The sequence below is a fragment of the Rattus norvegicus genome, chromosome 16, assembly GCF_021556685.1.
Source record: "Rattus norvegicus strain SHRSP/BbbUtx chromosome 16, alternate assembly SHRSP_T2T, whole genome shotgun sequence".
NCBI classification, from domain to species: domain Eukaryota; kingdom Metazoa; phylum Chordata; class Mammalia; order Rodentia; family Muridae; genus Rattus; species Rattus norvegicus.
Genome location: NC_141549.1, coordinates 30789899 through 30810289, shown reverse-complemented (window position 1 = coordinate 30810289; position 20391 = coordinate 30789899). Strand labels below are relative to the sequence as shown.

The window sequence follows — 20391 nt, the reverse complement described above, 5'->3', positions numbered from 1 at the left end:
TGTAGACCAGGCTGGCTTCTGACATAGAGATCCACCTGCCTCTGCCTCCCTGGTACTGGGATCAAAGGTGTGCGCCACCACACCCGGCATGTTGGTCTTAATGAATTTGTTTCTCCCACCAACGTCTTACACATATACAGAAACATGAAGGGTTCATGTGAGTACAGCTAGACCTACGTCGTTGGAGGCTACCACCAATTTGAAAGGAATAGGAATTACCAGTACTTTCTGCCATATCTCAGTCACAAACTGCAGAATCAAAATATTTATCCCAACAACTACATGTGAGTTTGGGGTTTTTGTTTGTTTGTTTGTTTGTTTTGATTTTTGCTTTTTTTTTTTTTTTTTTTTTTTTTTTTTTTTTTTTTTTTTTGGAGCCTGGGTCTCTTGTAGCCTAGGCTAACCTAGAACTGGCTATGTGTCTGAGGAGAGTCTTCAACATTAGCTCTACCTCCATGAGTGCTGGGAGCACAGGCTTTTATTTTATTGTATGTATTGTATTTTATAGGATGTCATTATAGAGCCCAGACTGTTCTGTAAGCTACAATCATTGTACCCCAGTTTTGGAAGCACTGGGATTAAGGCCGGCACCGCTGCACAGCATAAGGGATAAGCCATTTAAGAGATGGCCCAGTTGTCAAAGAGCTTACCTTGAAAGCATTAGAACCAGAACACGTTCCTACCACAAGCCCATGGAAAAATTCTAGGTACTGCAGCATGCATCTGTCTTCCCAATGCTCAGAAGTCGGTGACAGAATACCCAGGACTCATTAGCTAGCCACTCCAATCTAACTGTGCAGCTACAGGCCAATACGAGACCAGCCATGCACCTGTCAGTTTCACAGAAGTAATAAAGTTGACTTAGTTGTCCAATGTTCTTACTTCCTTTTTTTCAAGATAAGATCATCTGAGGTAGGTGGCTAGAGACCTCACTTTTCTCTTTTTAAAATTGTTGGCGTGCATATATGACATGTGCGTGTTCATGTGTGTGAGGATGCTACAGGGCACATGTTCAGGGTAGAGGACAGCCTCAGGGATTGGTCCTCCCTTTCTCCTTGTGCTAGGTAGGGTCTGTTGTTATGCATAGCGTCTTGAATGCTGGGATGCCACCTAGCCTAACAAAAGGCTTGTGTTTGATTTTCCAACCCAGTACTGACATCTGGATCCGGGCATAAGGCAGTCATGTGTTCTACCTGTGACTACGCCCTACCTCTTATTGGCTGTTCTAACCCATCTTCTCAGTCGCTAATCCTTCACACAGTGCATGCGTTCTCCTATCTTAACACACAGTGGCTACTTCAATGAATAAAATCTCCATCCCACATGGGTCAAACCACTCCATCTTTAGTTTGTCTCCCAAATGGGGCGGCGGCGGCAGCAGCTCTCCCTTAAGTCACTGTTTTCTTGCCCTAACTGGTCTATTCAGTGCCTCTTCCCCAATACTCTGTTCTCTGACCTGCATTCTTATTGTGTATGGCAGGAGACGATGTGCACTTACATGTGTGTGCAGGAAGAGGCTAGAGGACAACCTCAGCTGCCATCCGGGGGTCTCATATTGACTGTCTTACTCTTGGTACCCACATCTCTCAGGTGCTAGGATGGGACAGGTGTGTGTCACACTATCCTGTTTCTTAGAGTTACTGAAAGCAATAGTTAAAAATGCAGTCCGGTTTTCAGTGCTTAAATTTAAAAGACTTGGGTGTTTTGTGGGTGGTGGATTTTGTTGTTTGTTTGTTTGCTTAATCACTAGCTTAAATGTGCTGGCTAAATTATCCTAAGTAAGACCCTGTGTCTGGTGTGGGGTGGGTTAAGATTTCGAGAGATTCAGAATCTGTTCCTGTAGAGAAATAAGGCCAAAGAGTGCTGGTTAAAGAATTCCCGAAAGTGTAGAGAAGAGATCTGTCATTCATATTGTAGAAGGAGAGCTCACCCAATTCATAATCCAAAAAGCTGCCAATCTTGCTGGGCCGCACCACTGGCAGAATTCAGTTCTTGAAGGCCCACAGGTGACATAGGTACTCTCAGTTACCTCCCAATTGCCCAGAGGCCCTCGGCAACCAAAGGCTGATTGCTCAAGTCCCCAGAAAAGCAGGCTTGACACACACCCAGTGCCCACCTGGGCTTGTCTCCCACTTTTACTCCCCAGTACAGTCAACCCGAATGGAATCCTTCACACCCCAGGAGAGCAGCCCAGAGGTGAAATTTCCGAGGGCCAGCACACACATGTTGCCTTGCTTCTTTATAAAGCACAGACTTTCTATCCTCAGAAGTAACGAGCTGAGGGTGTGCTATGTCAAGACCACAAGTCATACCTGTTTGAAATCACTTAATGATTCTGTCCAAGCCAGAATACTGTGGCGGGAGGCTGAGGCCATAGTGCTTTGACCTGAATGACTACAGTTTGGGGGTATCTAAGGTTTTGCAGCCTGTGGTAGGCTCTCAGAGTGCTTGTCAGGAGTGTGACATCTGACCCTTCATGTATGGCCTCTGCTTCCTTCAACAGATCTTTTGCTGTGGAAACGTGGTCTGACAGATTGTTGAGATATTCATTCAGTTCTGATAAACCCACAAGCTCCTCAATGTGTATCTCATTTACATTCACTTCATACTCATTTTTCAGGAACAGATTGATTGGCCCAAATTCACAACTTATTTCTTTTATATTCTGTCTCCTCCCTCACTTCAAGAACTCTTCTGCACCCCAGAGCTAGGTCTTCTTCTTCTTTTGACTCCTTTCACCTTGCACTTCAAAGTTTCAATGGCCCCCTCTAGAATTCTTCTGTGGTAAGAGCCAGCTTTCTTAATGGGGCAGGTGTAATGGCCCTGGTGTTCAACAGAGAGGCTACACTGGGTACATAAAATATCTAGATCCTTCACGCAGAGCTGGACCAGAGGCTGATCATGCTTCTGACACATCGTGTGCTCTTCCTGCCTCTTGCCTGTCTCTTCTGCAAGAGGCTAACGATTTCCATCACGTGACCATGCTGGTGCTTTCTGCTCAAGCTTCTCTGTGGGAAGCCAGCTTGGCAGACAGAGCAGGGGAAGATGTGTTTCAGATCACTCCAGAACAAACTGAGGCAGGCACGACGGTTGTGCCCACATCTAGTGGTCCCTGGGTCTTCTAAGAAATCCAGGCAAATGGAACAGTCACACTTGTCCTGCAAGTTTTCTAGAGTTCTGAAGTCCATTGGCCTGGGAGGAAAGTAGATGGAGAAGGTCCTTGGCAGGGCCTGCCTCCCAGGAGCTCAAGACTGTGAACTGTGTCATTCCGAGTCCTTGTAGGTGTCACTGGCCTGACACTCTGATAGTGTGCACTGACATCCAACCAAAGTGCCTTAACTTAGATGAGATGAAGAGCAGAGTTCAGAGCTTGTAACTGTCTCACAGTATAGGCCATGAGCTTGGGTTCAGAAAGCAGGCAGGGTTGTAATACACCTAGAATTCCTGTGGATGAGAAATAACTCTTTTTCAATCTATTTTTATAATTTTTGGTTGTGTGTGTGTCTACATGTAGGAAGGCAAACATTAGTGCAAATACCTAGGGAAGCCAGAGGTGTCAGATCCCCTGAAGCTGGAGTTTCAAGTCATTGAGCTCAACGAAGCATTCAGAGATAGAGGAGAGCCAGCAAGGTGGCTCAGAGGGTCAAGGTGCCTGAGGCCAACCACGGTGACCTGAGTCCTTTCCACAGAACCACACGACAGAAAGAACCAATCTCTAAGTTGTTCTCTGGCAGCCATGTGTGAGCTCTGAGTCCACAAACGCACATACAAAAACCAAAGTAAGAGAAGGAAACCAACTCCATAGTCAGCCTAGAAACTCCAAATTCACATTGTGGCTCAAATACCCAAACACATCACGCGTGTACATGTGTGTAAACAGACAATATAGAAGCATTAAGCAACTGTGAAAACTACACCCATGCTCTTGGTCTCTTTACTTTTCTTCTCATCACATTAAAAAAAAGTCTATATTTAAAAAAAAAATCAAGGCCAGGGTTGCAGCTCAGTGAGTTAGCGTTTACTTAGCATGTGCCGAGCTCTGGACTTGACTCTGTATAGCACACACTGGGTAAGCACCTGTAATCCCAGCAATTGGTCCGTGTGCTCTGTGCTGGGCTCAGCGTTTCTGTAGAGCTGCCCGTGTGCCTCCCACAGGTAAACTGGGGTGGTGTGTGTTGGGGGAGCATAGAAAGGGCTGATGGGAGCATAACTAAGTGCAGAAAGCGTCGGGGCACAGATTGTACCTTGTCTGGTCTCTTTAGACTCTAGAGCAACTTTTAGGGGGGGGGGCAGAATCAGTCGGATATGGTGGTGCACGCCTTTAATCCCACCACTTGGGAGGCTGAGGCAGGTGGATCTCTGGGAGCCGGAGGCCAGCCTGCTCTCAAAATTAATTATAAGTCAGTTAATTAAGACACGATCGGCGGTCCCCAGCTCCGGAAAAAAAGAAAAGAAAAAAAAAAAAAAAAAAAAAGACACGATCGGGGTTGGGGATTTAGCTCAGTGGTAGAGCGCTTGCCTAGCAAGCGCAAGGCCCTGGGTTCGGTCCCCAGCTCCGAAAAAAAGAAAAGGAGAAAAAAAAAAGACACGATCACTCGCGGATCTGCACGCAGGCCAGCAGGTCAGATTCCAACTCCTCGGGAGGCTCAGGCAGGAAGATGAAAGTTTATGGTCCGTCTGAATTACTCATAATGAGTTCAAGGCCAGCTTGTACAAAACCAAAGCCAAATTACTTTATTATTGTGTCCTTGTGAGATGTGTGGGAACACGTGTGTGTGCATCATGGTCCTTGTGGGGCTGGAAAGACTGCTCTGTAGAGCCTCTCCTTACAGCTTCAAGTGGGTCTTGGGGACTGAATTCAGGTGGTCCTGTGTATGGCGTGGCTGCAAGCACCCTTACTCCCTGAGCCATTTTGCTGCCCCATCCTCTCCAATTTAACGCACCCTTTCTAGTTGGTTTTATTTTTGAGACAGTGTTCTCTGCTTAGTATCTTGGCTGGCCTGGAACTCAGAGAATCTTCCTGTCTCTGCGTTGATGACAAGGTCCTTATTTGCATTAACAAAGGCAAAAAAAAAAAAATGTCTTTTGACTTCTGCAAGTATCGTGGTGTGCACAAATATGATAACAACGTTTTTCAAAAGTTAGGCAGGTTAGACTGGCCTTGAAATAATTCTGTAGCTCGGGCACCTGCATGGCGATCTCTAGCCGTCTGTAACTCCAGTTCCAGGGGATTCAACAAGCTTCTCTGACCTCCAAGGGTCATGGCCCTGAAGGTGTGAAGCTCTGGTTTTAATCCCTAGCAGGAAAAAAACAAACAAAAAAAAAACAAAAAGCAAACAAAAACAAAGCAAAACACCCTCCCACCAGACATGCCTTATGCAGATCCGATCATTACATATTGAATTTGAAGTGTCATATTGCAAACTATAAATTATAGTATGCATTTCTACATGCTAATTAACCACAAACACTTAGGGCTGGAGAGATGGCCCAGTGTCTAAGCGTATTTGCTACTCAGTCAGGAAGATCAAGAACTGCTAAGAGTGTTGGCTGCTCTTCCAGAGGAACCAGAAGTCAATTTCTCACGCTCATGACATGTACCTCCAAAATATCTCTAACTCAGGGTCTTAGGAATCTAACATCCTCTTCTGAACTCCTGGAGCATCTGCATACACTCATATGGATACACATAAACACAATAAAATCTAAATAAATAAAACATCAATTTAAAAAAAAAAATAATCAAGCCGGTAGCAGCTGGGCCTGCAGCTGTAGGGGCTATGGACTGAGCCATGTCCACAGTCCGCATTTTAACAATCAGACGGAGCCTCTGACACACTTCTGGATTGAGAACTGCCGACTCTTATCCAAAACAGATAGCACAGGATGCCAGCTAGAAGCTCTTAAAGTGTAGAGAACATGGCAGAGCCTCACGTCCAAAAAGGAGAGGCTCCATTGTTAATGGCTGTCAGTTTCAGAACTGGGCTTAGACGGCGGAAAGAAAACTAGGAAGAAGGCGTCTTCGTTAAGGAGTTGGTCTGGGCACTTTCTTGATTGCTAACTGGTGTAGGAGGCGGTTCGTTGACCAGGTTACTCAGTGGCAATGAGACAGTGTCACCAACAAAATGGAAGGTTGGAACTGCCCCTTCCCGGCTGTCCTCTGACCCCAGGAGGGCATTTGCATGTCCACATGCAAATAAAATAAAATAAAATAAACCAAACACTGGCGCAGGAGGGAGAGCTCAGTGGTTAAGAACACTTACTTCTCTCGCAGAGGACACAGGTTTGGTTCCTGGAACCCACACAGGTGGCTCACAGCTGCCTGTAACTCCAGTTCCTGGGGACCCAACACCCTCTCATGGCCTCCATGGGCACTTGCACTCACTTATACACATGACTGAAAAAAAAAAATCCTTAAAAAAAAGACAGTAAGGACAAAGCAAGTTAGTTCAGTGGGTAAGGTGCTGCCTGCCAAACCTGATGAGTTGGATCCCCAGGGCCCAGGGGAAACAGTGTAAGTTGTCTTCTGACCTCCACAAGCAGGATGTGGCCCTGGTGAACAGACACAGGCAAGTAGGTCAATTTAACAAGAAATAATTTTAAAAGGACAGTGAGGCAAAGAGCTGGGCTCCATTCTAATTCTCAGAGGTGTCTAAGCACCCTTTTTCATTTGTTTTTGAGATAGGCTCTCTCTACATCGCCTAGGCTGGCCTTGAACTCAAGATCCTCTTGGTTGAGACTACAAGTGTGTTTCGTGGCACTAAGCTCTGTGATTGGATGTTTTAAAGGGAAACTGAAGTTCTGTAATGAGCTGGAGTTTGCAGAGTCAGAGCCATGAACAACATTACATCCTAGCGCTAGTGAAAAGCAGTTATTTCTGCTTGGTGCCAGCTATGGAAGTAAGAATTCCGTCTTCCACAAAGACTTGAGAAGACACTTCTAGTTGTGAGAGCCATATATAGTGGTATGAAGGGCGCTTCAAGAAGTGATTCCAGAACCTCTCACCAATACCCAAATCCAAGGATCCAGGCAAAACTCATAGAAAATGACAGTGGCTGGAGTGGGTGTGCACGCCCTGAATCCCATCCTTCCTGAGGCAGAGACAGGTGGATCTGGATGAGTTCGAGATTTGCCTCAGCTACAGGTCAGAGATCAAGACCAACTGGAGTTACATGGCAAGACACTATCTCAAAAATAATAATAATAGAGTGACTCAAACATGATAGCGCATGTTTATTCTTTCAGTTGAAATATTTTTAATGTTCAGACGAGACGTGAATGTATATTGAATGTGTAGTGGGAAAAATAATTACTCAGACCAGAAGCTCTGGTACCTGGAGTAAGTTCTTGATTATTCCTTGAGTGGAATCTTAACTAGGAGAGCAGCTGTAGGTATTTGGTTTTACCATCGTAGAATTGTCCTGCTCACCAACTAATAACAGTAGCCCCTTAGACTTCTAACACTGTTGGAGAGTAAACAAGCAAGCATAGTGTAGAGTGTACTGAGTTTAGTCAATGAGATTAGGAGTAGGTAAAGAGCCAGCCTGACTCCATCTCAGGTTTAAAAGTTACCTTATACTAAAGACAAACCAGGTTCATTCCCATTTATGATTAAACCTCTGTTTCTCCAAGACTGGTCTATGCCCCACCTGGAACCTTAACTACAAATGCTTCTGTATTGCCCGTTCCAGGACATGGCAACCGTGTCTTTGTTTCAAAACCATTTTGCAACTCTACCTTTGTTTTAAAAGGTTGTTAAGACTATCCTGTCAGGACCACTTATTATGACCAACTTGTTATGACCACCTTGCATGACCATCTTGTCATGACCACCTTGTCATGGCCACCTTGCTATGACCACCTTGCTATGACCACCTTGCTATGACTACCTTGTCATGACCACCTTGTTATGACTACCTTCTCATGACCACCTTGCTATGACCACCTTGCTATGACCACCTTGTCATGACCACCTTGCTATGACCAACTTGTTATGACCACCTTGCATGACCATCTTGTCATGACCACCTTGTCATGGCCACCTTGCTATGGCCACCTTGCAATCATGCCTTTGTTTCAGGAGGTCCTTATGACTAACTTGTTATGTTTATGTCCTGCTGCTGTAACTCCTCCTATTTTGCCTTCCAGTTCCTCCATTTGGAAACCCCCTACCCCTGAGCTATAAAAACCTTGTCTTCTTCATCTTCAATGCTGACCTCTGCAACCTCACTTTTAGAGAGAGACAGCTTGTGTACAGAAATAAAAAAGCTTGCTTTAACCAATTGCTTGCTTTATTTAATTTAGCCATGATGATTTGGGTCTTTCTCCTTGGATCTCCAGAATTGACATAGGAAGGATATAGGATGAGGAAGGGTACTGATTAAGTATTAGATCGACTGAAGAAAATAAAAGAAACTGTCAGATGTGGGTAACGTAGCTAAGAAGGGAAAGGTGAGACATTGTTGGTGGCTGTGGATTTTAAAAGATCGTTAAAGTCATGGAAGGCTGTAGTTAAGTCAAGGGGGAGGGGAAAGGATGAAAGGGAAAAGACAGGACTAAGAGGGAGAGGGTATATGAGATTCGACTGAAGGTAAAGAATGCTTTACATGAATTAAATGAAGAAACAGAAACAGACCTAAAATGTCCTGAACAATAAACCAAAGGAAAGTCACCCTGAGATGTATATGTAAGAGCTGATGGTAAACAATAGAAAATGAAAGACAAAAGAATACCTGTGGGCCGAACTGCTGGTGCAGTTGGGCTGAAAGGTGAAGCTCTCAGAGCCCTCTGGCTCCGGCGTGAGGCTCACTGATCTCTTGCAGCCTCAGTATCGTGGGCTTGAAGGAGACCTAACACCTAGGTTTCAGGTTGGAAAGCCAGGAGCTTCTGTCAGAGATGCCACCAACCCGAGATGATGCTATATGTCCAGCTGGCCCAGAGAAGTGTCACCTTATTCTGAGGTACTAGAACAGAACCAGGCTCAGGCATGCCCAGTGGACCAATTCCTTGAAGGTGTGTGTATTTTGGTCTCAGCCTGTAGTTCTGAGATGTCCTAAGTCTGAGCTCTGGGGAACACTCCATAGTTCTCCACTGTGCCCAGGACTGGGGTTCAGTGAGCAGACACTACTGGCTCTGGGGCCTCACTCTGTCCGTTGTGCCCAGTTGAATTAAAACATGCATCCCTGGGACTTAAGTTTCAGATGGTCTTGAGCCACCATGGGGTGCTGGTAACAGATATTGGTTTTCTATAAGAGTCACCAGTGTTCTTAACACTGGAGCCATCTCTCCAGCCTTAAGTTTCCAGGTATGTTTGTATGTATGTATGTATGTATGTATGTATGTATGTATGTATGTATTTATAAAGACAGTGCTTCAGGTGGTAACATCCAATCTCTAAGTTCCAGGTCAGTCTTAAAAACAAACAAACAAAAAACAAAAATACAAAACAAAAGCAAAACAGAAAAGAGAACATTGGTTGCTCTTCCAGAAGATTTGGGAAACTACCAGCTGCACAAAGTAGCTTAAAATGCCTTTAACTCCATTCCCAGTGGAGCTAAAGCTCTCTTCTGGCTTTCTTGGGCACTGCCATTATACCATCAAACAGCCTTCAGAACTAAAGCAGGGTGTTTGAAGTCCACTCTTGGAGAGATATTTTGTGGTGCTGAGAATTAAGCCTGAGACCTTATCCATGCTAGGTAAGACCTTATCCATGCTACAGTATGGGTTGTTATCACAACAGCTTTTTGTCTTTTAGGGGTGTAAGAGTTTGGAGACCATGTAGCCCCAGCCTCTTAAGTACTGAGATGACAGGGATGTGCCACCAATGCTCAACTTCAACAGATTCCTTTGTTGGCTTGCTGTCACCCTGGCTACCATTCACCCTTCCATACTCCTTTAGCTCCTCGAGTAGTTGGCACTGCAAAGTTCCTACCTGTAAGAGAATATATATATATATATATATATATATATATATATATATATATATATAGAGAGAGAGAGAGAGAGAGAGAGAGAGAGAGAGGTGAGTGGTGTGTGAGCTCCCTTTTGCCCATAGTGCAGTCAATAAAACAGACCACTAACTCCATCCCCAGCACTGCAGAAAACTGGGTAGTAGTCTGGAGAGGCTCGGTATGCTCAAGGCCAGCCTACTCCACACAGTGATAGCTCAAAAAATAGAAGAAAGAAAAGAAGGAAAGAAGGAAGAAAGGAGGGAGGGAGGAAGGAAGGAAGGAAGAAAAAAGAAAGAAAGAAAGAAAGAAAGAACGAACGAACGAACCCACCCAGAACTGGGTGCATATCATTTTGGTGAGAAACACTGAGGCAAACCAGTGAGTGCTGGAAGTTCCTTCCTTCAAATGCCAGCATGAACCTCTAAATACAGTGCCTGGAAGAAACACAGGGGGACCCCAAGTGTCGCGCGCCCAATGTCCCGCCAGCAAGAACGACGCGCGGCAACAGGATTCTTCTGCGAGCAAGCCTTTACTGTGTTACAGCTCTTCTCAGTGTTACAGCTCTTCTTAGTGTTACAGCTCTCTTGAACAGGGACCCTGAGCAGCAAAATCGCTCGGCTTATATAGCCAACAGTATGCTAATTATCTCTCAGGGATTGGTGGGGCTTGGAATACCCCACTACTTGTCCTCCAGGGATTGGCGGAGAATGAATCACCTCATTAGCATATTAACGGTCAACTAACACCTGGTGCATAAACTGCACATGTGCAGTACCGCTGTTCACCACTAGAGGGAGCCCTAGCAAGGGGACAAGCCTGCACATGCGCAGTAAGTCGTTTATATCCAGACAAGGCTGGATGTCGGCGCCATCTTTGTTTCGCCGCGCCGCTCTCTACACCCAAGTTCTGCACCAGCCTGGACTACACATCAACACCTTTAAGAAATACGAAGTGATGACATAAAAGAGTATACATGCTTACCATTGGTAAAGGTTTTTCTTTTTATGTTAAAAACAAAAGCAAAACCACTTAAGGTTTTATTTTTATTTCTAATGATGTGTGCCTCTGTGTCATTATTGGACATTGTTTCATCAAACAGGCTACTCCTGATGCAGATTAAAAACACAATAACAATCGTGGTTGTTACAGTGAAAACTGCAAAACAAGGAAAGCAAAACAAAAACCCTCACCGCTCTATCCTCTGCTCACCCTCCCCACCGCTCACCCTGTCCCGCCCACTCTATCTACTGGTTGTTCTGTCTTGTTGTCACTCAGGATCTGCAACTGTGCAGAGCTTCAGAGGATAGGTAGCCATCGCCAGTGTTAGCCAGTGTAGAACAAAGGCCAACATGTGCCACTGGGACAGTCGCTAAGCCTGTGCAGAAGGGACTTAACACTCAAAGTGTAAAACAGAACTCATGCATTTCAGACTCTAAAAAATTCCCAATCCTATTAGGTGCTACTTTGGACAGAAGATTGGTTTTTCTCATGGCCTAATGCAACATAATTTGCCAAATCGTTTAGCCCAACTCCCCATAATCCATCCTGCACTGAGAGCCGTTCATCATTTCCATGCCCAGGAAAAGGCTCTCTACAGACCCCCAGGAGCCATTCAAACTTGTGTTCCGCATTGACGTCCCAGTATTGTCTGTCTAAGCTATCTCCCTCAGAGCCCAGAATGGCAGGGTAACAGCGAAATCTTCGTGTGCTATAGGATACCATCCCCTAGTCCCATATTGATCAGCTTTTTTATCCTTTGAGACTAAGTCTATTTGCTGTTTCAGGATCCAGAATTCCATCACCTTGAAATTGCTTGATAATTCTAAGTCAGAATACTGTAGAGGCAACTTGTAGTCATATCCTCTCTGTTTTACTGAGGCAATCTCAGGCCATCCCGAGTGTTTGTATCTCTCATACAAATCTGTAACACTTGCCAGCAATGCCAGGTCTGACTACACCCTTGTTCTTTATCCTTTTTAACAGATGCTTTAATGAAGAAGCGTGATCTGGTAATTTCGCTAGGTTTTTTGTTTTTTGTTTTTTTTTTTATTAAGTTTGGCTAACCCATTCATCTCTCTGCTTTGTAACTGCTCAAGAATCTTCTCTTGTTCATCCTGGGGAAACCATCTCTACTGTTCACATCGAGACTTCATTTCTTCTCTTCTGTGTTCTGCTCTTTTTCTCAGTTCTAGTGATCTCCTCCCCTGTGTGGCAATTACTTTCTGGACTGACTCCACCATCTCCCTCCACAGCTGAACGGAAAAGTCGATTTGTTTCCTATGGCAGAGGGAGGCGTTCTCCATGGGCACAACAAGGTGACTTGGGGGGAAGCTGTGCAGCAGACAGGAAGCCTGCTGTGGCTCCCCACTTGAAAGCTTCCCTTCCTGCCATTCCCTACTGCTCTTTTTTTTTGGAGGGGGGGCACCATGGTAACGCCCGTCAACTCACCTGGTGGCTGATTGCTCAACAATTCCTTCCTTGTTGGTTCAAGTGACAAGAAAGGCAGGGGAAACCACCCTTTAGATCCTTCCAGAACACAATGATGTAGGAAGGACAGACTTCATGCCCACATTCCATGGTCACTGGGTTCTTGAAGTAGTTCTTACAGATGGACAGTAGGCCTCTGCTTGGAGATTGGCCAGCCCTGCAGCAAGCTCCATTGAGCCCTGAATAAAGGTTGTGGACGAGGACACCCTGCTTCTGGAAGGCCAGACTCTCTGCAGCTCAAAACCAGCAAGCACCAGTCCTCCCTTAGCGCTGGAAGACTGACCAGCTTTGAGCTTCAGTGCCTTGTTGATGGTGGCCTTTAAAAGTTTGCTGAGACCTGTGTACCTTAGCACCAGAGTCAGCTGGCAGGGTGCAGCACCCACAGCCTACTGTATGTCAGAACATGTCAACTAGGCTGTTGCTTTCTCAGCTCAGTGACCTGAAGTCAAGCAAAGTTTTCTTGTTCAAGAAAGATGCCTCACCTCCAAGGAACTAAGTCCTTCCTATGGATGAGGTAAGAGACAGGAGTTTAAACAGCAGACTTTGTGACCGCCCGTGTATTAAAGCACCCACATAAGAACCCTATGCAGATGGGCTCAAGTTCAGCCCCTGAGACCCACATCGTAGAAGGAACCAACTCTTGCAACTTGCCTCCATGGTGATGCCTATGTGCACATACTTGTTCGAGAGCACACACATTCCACATGCACTGAATGAAACGTCGATAAAAACTATGAGTGCAAAAATCATTGGGCAAAGTTAGAGATTAAAGGAATTTCGATACAGGGAAATACAGGGCATTTCTACTGCACAGATTTAACTCATAAATCAGCTATAAAACAAAACCAGCAACATGTATACTGGGAAGTGATGGTGCCCGCACGCCTTTAGTACCAGCCCTGGGGAGGCAGAGGCAGGAGGATCTCTGTGAGTTTGAGGCCAGCCTGGTCTACAGAGCTAGTTCTAGGATAGCTGAGGCTACACAAAGAAAACCTCAAAATCAAACATCAAAATCAAAGCCAAAGCAAAAGCAAAAGCAAAATCAGCAACATAAGCTGGTGAAGTGGCTCAGTGGTTAGGGCACTGACTCTTCTTGCTGAGAACCACGGTTCAGTTCCCAGCACCCACAGGTTGGCTTAGGACCACCTATAACTCCATTTCTTGGCGACCAGGCCTTTCAGAAGCAGGGTGTTCTCTCCCACATCCTTTGTTCAAGTCTCAATGGACCTTGCTGCAGGGCTGGCAGATCTCCAAGCAGAGGCTCACTGTCCTATGTGTAAGGACTTCTTCCAGAACCCAGGGACCATGGAGTGTGGCACAGTCTGTCTCTCCTGCATTAGTGTGTTCTGGAAGGACCTAGAAGGCGGTTTCTCCTACCCTTCTTGCCACTTGAACTGTCCAGAAAGGCAGTTTTGAGCAACCAGCAGATAGTCTGAATTTGGGGGGCAGCAGACACACTTGCGGTACACATACATACATTTGAGCAAACCAACTATCGCACATAAAATAAAATGAATACATCTAACACAACATGTTGCTGTAAAATTATAATAAATAACATGGTTGTCTTTTACCTCCACTAGGTCTGGCACCACAGTGCCCTAAGATATCTGATAGATATCTTGCCAGAAACACACATCTCAATTCCATGGCGGCTTAGTGTCCTAGCCACCACATACTTTCTTAAACTTAATTCGCCACAAGAAAGAACACACCAAACAATAACCTCTGATCAATTGGTAAGTTATAATCGCCCACCTAGACATTTAAAGCCCTGTACACATCCATTCCTTAAGAACATTCATAACAACCTGTAAATACACAGAGTGGAATCTTAACATCCGCCTCCATGTTCTCTCTGCGGCTTCTCCTCCTGTCTCCTCTGTTCCAGTCTCCTCCTCTTCCTTCAAACTCTTCTCCCGCCCATTCTTCCTTCTCGTCCAATGACAGGCCTTGTTCTATCTTGTACCTGCCTCACCTGTATGACATCCTACAACAAGATCAAACGAAACAAAGCACAAAATCCAGCACTATAATCCAGGCTTAGGGTGCATCCCTGTAACTGCAGATTTGGGAGTCGACACAAGAGGACTAGGGATTTGGCCTTCTAGACCAACCACTAGGTCAGTCTACCCAGTTTTTCATTGCTTCAAAGCAATAAAATAAATAAAAATTTAAAACAATAAGGAAAAAAAGATTGTGATCGGGAACTCTACATTGACCTAGGGAGGTAGAGGCAGGATGAGGTTGAACTCAAGACAGCTTTGGCTACATCGTGAGTTCTAGGACAACCTGAAGTATGTGAGGCCCTATCTCAAAGAAGAAAAACAGCAAAAGCCTGTAAACAAAAATACCAGTCAGGGCTGGAGAGGGCTCAGTGTTGGGAGTACCAGGGGCTGCTCTTCCCGAGGACACAGGTTCAATTCCCACACCCATATAACGGATCACAACAGCCTATTAACTCCAGCTCCAGGTCATCTGACACCCTCACGCAGACATGCAGACAGGACCTGGGTTCTGTTCCCAGCACTCACTTGGTAGCTCACAACAGTCTGTAACTCCAACATCAGACACTTCACACAGACACACATGCAGGCAAAACACCATGTGCGCTAAAAAGTTTAAACATTTTATTTACAAAAAAATAATTATTAAAATTAAAAATGCCGGTCAGAGTGGGTCTGTGTCTCAACGTGTAAAAGTGCTTGCACCGCAAGCCGGACCACCTGAGTTCCATCCCCAGCAGGCACACGACTGTCAGATGCAGTACCTGGCCGTTTATAGTCCCACCACCCAGGGAGCTGGGAAATGGAAGCAGGAGGATTGGTTAGAGCTTGTGAGTCGGCAAGCCTGTAGTACACTGTGCAACAGAAGAAACAAGAGACCCTGACTCAAAAAGCAAGGGGGGATGTGTGTGGTGGGGGCACAGACTGGAGAGACAGCTCAGTAGTTAAGAGAGAGGGCTCAATCCCAGCACTCAAACGGAAGCAAAAGAAAAGGATCCCGTTCCAGGGGATCCGACTCTTTTTTTTAGGTTTATTTATTTATTATAAGTACACTGTAGCTGTCTTCAGACACATCGGAAAAGGGCATCAGATCTCATTACAGATAGTTGTGAGCCACCATGTGGTTGCTGGGAATTGAACTCAGGACCTCTGGAAGAACATTCAGTGCTCTTAACTGCTGAGCCATCTTTTAACTCTGTCTTCTGGCCTCTGCAGGCACTAGGCATTCACATGGTGCACATACATACATACATACATACAAACATACATGTGGCAAAACACTCACACACATAAACTAAACAACAAAATCCCAAACAAGCCAGGTGGTGGGTGGCAAAATGGCTTACCAGCTTAAAGCACTTACCATCAAACCTGACAACCTGAGTTTAACCCCTGGGACCCATGCTGTGGAAGAAGAGAGCCCACATCTGCAGGGTGTCCTCTGATCTCCACGCCTGGGCCATAGCATGCATACACCCACACATAGACACATAAATTAATAAATACAAGGTTTTTAAGGTGGAAGGCAGAGCTGGGATGTGGCAGCCACCTTTAATCCCAGTACTTGGGAGGCAGAGGCAGGCAGATCTCTGCCATGGAGGTCATCCTGGTCTGCCAAGGTAGTTCAGGACAGCCAGGCTCCATATAGAAACCCTGCCTCAAAAAACAAACAAACAAACAAACAAACAAACAAACCAATATAGAAATGGCGGAAGGCAGCCAGGTGTGGTGCACATCTAAAATCCCAGCACCGACTTGGGAAGCAGGGCGCAGAAGCAGGTTGATCTCAGGATCGGAGGCCAGCCTGGTCTACATAATGAGTTTCAGTACAACGAGGGAGTCAGTCTCAAAACAGAAATAAACAGCAAAAGGTGAAAGGTAAGAACCAACTCCCACAGGCTGTCCTCTAATCTTCACATACCTCCCTTTCTCCCACGGAAGAAACTGGAGTGAGTACGAGCATAAAATGGGTTGGAGTAGAAATCCTCAAGCCCTGCCCCTGAGTGTCTTCTATCGGAACTCCACCTTCCCCAATAGCATCGCAGCTGTAGACAAAGGGTCCAAACACATGAGCCTATGGGGGCCTCACATTCAACCCACAACTATCTATATAACATTTTGGTGAAAAACAATTAATCTTAACCCAAACATAAATTCTGTCAGACAAGCATTAGAGATAGCAGGTTCTACAGTTTACACCAGACACTGTATCCGTGCATATGTGGGCCGTTCCTGCTTGTGGTCTGGTCCTGCCTACATGGTGGTGGGCGGCTCCATGGAAAGTGGGTGAGGATTGGGACTGCGCATGCCCAATACCTCTCTTTCTCTGCTTGCTTTGTGCCTGAAGAGCAGCAGGTAGCTTCCCTAAAGATTGGCCAACCCAATGAAACAATCATTTAATTCCTTCTGGCGACCTTCTCCAAGTCTTGCTACTGTAGGTTTGTTTTTAAGAGCAGCTAGAGGACCATATTAGGGCTACAGGCTGATTTAGAAACTTACTTTGGTCTAGAATGGCCATTTTCATTAATTCATAAAAAAGACAAGGATAAAGGGAGACTGAATCTGTTCTGTGGGCCTTTCAGAGAGCATGGACTTGTTTCTTTGATAACATAGATGAGGTGATTCAAAGAAAATGATGTCACTATGGCAACCCGGAAGGGTCTAAACTAGCTAAAATTAAGGGCAGGATTCTTGCCAATACCTTAGAGTCGAGTATCTAGCTTCCTAAAACAGGTAAAGGAAAGGGCAGGGGAAAAGAGGGAAGCTAAAGAGAAGATAACTGTACTCCACTGCACCTCCCCGGCCCAGAGACACGCCCCATTGTGAGAACTAAGAAAAGACCATGACCTGCTGGAGCGAATCTATTACCTTATGACATAGCTAAGTGTAAAAGAACAAAACACAAACCCAGCCTGTAAAGTAAAAAAAAAGCAAAACCCATTGTCTCAAAAGGTGGGGAGAGCTCTGCAGCAAACTACTTCACAAGGCCCGGAGGGCAAGGCAAGGTAACAACAGAACCGGAACCAGCACCTCACAGTTTCCCTCTTAATGGGCCAGCAGGTGGGGCAGTCTACCCTTCTGTGGAGCTTTGATCCATTCTAAAGATCAAATTCACCAGGTAGAAGATTGGTTATGAGATGGTTGGAGAAATTTGAGGGTAAAAAGTTTTCATGGCTGAGCAGTGCTTGTAAAAATCTTGGCTTCAAGTAATTTGGTTCCCAAAGGGCTGAAAGAGGTCCTTCGGGGACACTATCAGGAAATAGGGACATACCCTACATAGGGAAATCAAGATACCGAGATGGCCAAGTCAATGCCTGAGGCTCTTTAGGGCTTCGTCATCATCATTAAATGGAAGGGAAAGACAGTGAAATAATTTAAATGTGATGTAATGTCTGGAGTTGGAGAAATGGCTTGAGCATTTGCTGCTCTTGTAGAGGATCCACATTGGGTCCCCATCACCCACACAGTAGCTCACACTAACCATAACTCCAATTCTGGGGGATGTGATGCCCTCCTCTTCCTTCCAAGAGTGCCAGAAAGACAGAATGGTGCAGACAGACATACAGACAAAACACTCATACATATAAAAAATCATTAATGCTGAAAAATTAAGCCTGGTATTTTTATTATTATTTAAACAAGGTCTTACTGTGTAGCCTTGGGTGTCCCGGAAATTGAGCTATAGATCAGACTAGCTCTGGACTCAGAGGTCGGTCTGCTTCCACCTCCTGAGTGCTGGGCTTAAAAGCAATACCACCATGCCTGGAAATATCTGAATCTTGAAAGGACATCTAGAAAGAACTGAAAGAAATCTTTTGATGCCCTTAAAAGATCCAAGAAGGGAGGCAGAGACGGGTAGATCTCAATGAGTTTAAGGCCAGCCTGATCTACATAGTGAGTTCCTGGACTGCCAGGACTACATAGAACATACCTGTCTCAAAACAAAACCAAAAAACAAAAGAATCTTAAAAAACTAAACAAAAAACCCCAACCCAAAACAAAACAAAACAAACAGTAAAATGAATAAGATAAAAGCCAGCAGTTAGAAAGTGGTGTGAACTAGAGAAGCGATGATATGGTATTGATAAAGTCCTAGTTCTTCGTGTATGTGTGTGTGTGTGTGTGTGTGTGTGTGTGTGTGTAAGTGTGCAAATGCGCAGGTCCACCATGTGTGTCCCAGGGACTTGGTAGCAAGTGCTGTACCAGTCACACCACTTATACTGTTTTGTTGATTTTGTTTTGTTGAGACAGGATACCACTGTACAGCCCAGCTATCCTGGAACTTGCTCTATAGAAGAGCTGGCCTCAAGCGAGCAGAGATCTTGAGTGTGCCTACTGAAAACCGGGATTAAAGGCATGTGTCACCATGCCAAGCCTGTTACCTATCCATTTGGTGTGTGTGTGTGTGTGTGTGTGTGTGTGTGTGTGTGTGTGTGTATGTGTGTGTGTTGAGACTCTCATTTTGCAGCCTAGGCTAATCTCAATTTTTTTCTCTTATTTTTTTTTTTTATTTTCAAGATTTAGTTAGTTTTATGCATGTGGGTGTTTTGCCTACCTGTTTATGTCTATGCAGGATGCGTCGTGCAGTACTCACTGTGACCACAAGAGGGCATCAGACTCCTCAAAACCGGAGTTAACCACTGTGTAGATGCTGGAGAATGGGACTTCAGGTGGTCTTAACCACTGAGCCATCTTTCTAACCCCTAGCGTTCGTCCTCTTGCCTTAACTTTCCAAGAACCACGATTGCAGCCTCCAGCACTTCGCCTGGCTAACATTCAAATTGTCAACCGAACTGAAGCAATTTCTCTATCCCGGAGAGAAAAACCCGAGGCTTACGGACCTCCGTGTGCGTGCTGTGGCTTGTGCGCGCCCACAAACGTGCACATGCACACAAAAATAAATATGTGTGATTTTTTTCTAGGTTAACAAATTACTTCAGATAAAGTCCTGTTTGAGTGGCAATGCATCTAGAAAAGCTGATCATGCTTTTCAGGAATTACAACGGGACGAGTCCGGTCTATATCATTAACTTAAGCGTTGAGTTTTAAGCATTAATGTATTCTCCTGGTTCAATTGTCCTTAGGCTTTGTCTGAGGAAAGATCTTATGTAGCCCAGGCTGGCTTTGTCACGTGCCTCCTAGCTCTACCCCACAATGCTGAGATTGTAGGCATGTACCATCTAGCACTGTTTACATGGTACTGGGGGTCCAACCCTGGCCGTTGTACGTGCTACACAAGCCTTCTACTGAAGGAGGGAAATCCACAGCCCCCGGACCAATTGCTTTTGGTAACCGACAGTTCCTTCCTCACCAGAATAGAGAGTTTGGGACAATCTTTCACTGCTTCCTCTTTTACCGAGCCTGCAAACTTTATCACTGTATGAATTAGCCTCTCAGGCGAGAACTATCTTTCATGCCTGTTACTCATCGATGCTCTGTAACCTCGCTCCCTTCTCTGATGTTCCACCTGGCTGTAGCGGATCCGTCTCCTTGCAAGGATGCATGGCAGACTTGTTGTATGCAGTATAAAATGGATGTCTACGAGACGGCACAAACAGATATGTCGATGCACTTTGTGTTGTCGGGGTGGTTTAGCCTCACCTTTCAACCACGTCTCCGGGAGTTCAAATCCAAGCCTGGCCCGCTCTATATGGTTTGACCTTTGTTATGTCCCTCCCCACCCTCCCTCCCTTCCTTCCTTTTTCACCAGGGTTTCACTATACATCCCAGGCTGGCCTTTATGTATCCTAGGCTGTAACAAGAATATTTAGTAAATAAATCCTGGCAGTGGTGGGTGGTTTCGCTACCCACCCCAATGCTTTACGTGCCTGACTGAAGGACACACACACACACACACACACACACAGCCTTTATATCTTGATATGCTTTATACAGTACAGTAGCTGGGCCACTGCCTAACCTCCATGCGGTTGATCCACCTCCCGCCG

General features: G+C 45.3%; 1 protein-coding gene and 1 pseudogene across 1 annotated transcript; both read right to left on the bottom strand.

Moving 5' to 3' along the window:
- Positions 1-1769: 1769 nt before the first annotated feature.
- Trim60 (tripartite motif containing 60) lies at positions 1770-3188 on the bottom strand. The gene is given in 7 exon segments (XM_087589597.1): positions 1770-1981; positions 1984-2028; positions 2031-2409; positions 2411-2657; positions 2659-2726; positions 2728-2939; positions 2942-3188. Coding segments are annotated over 7 exon segments (1410 nt in total).
- An 8029-nt stretch (positions 3189-11217) lies between these two features.
- On the bottom strand, positions 11218-12610 carry Trim60-ps1 (tripartite motif-containing 60, pseudogene 1; annotated as a pseudogene).
- Between the last annotated feature and the right edge of the window lie 7781 nt (positions 12611-20391).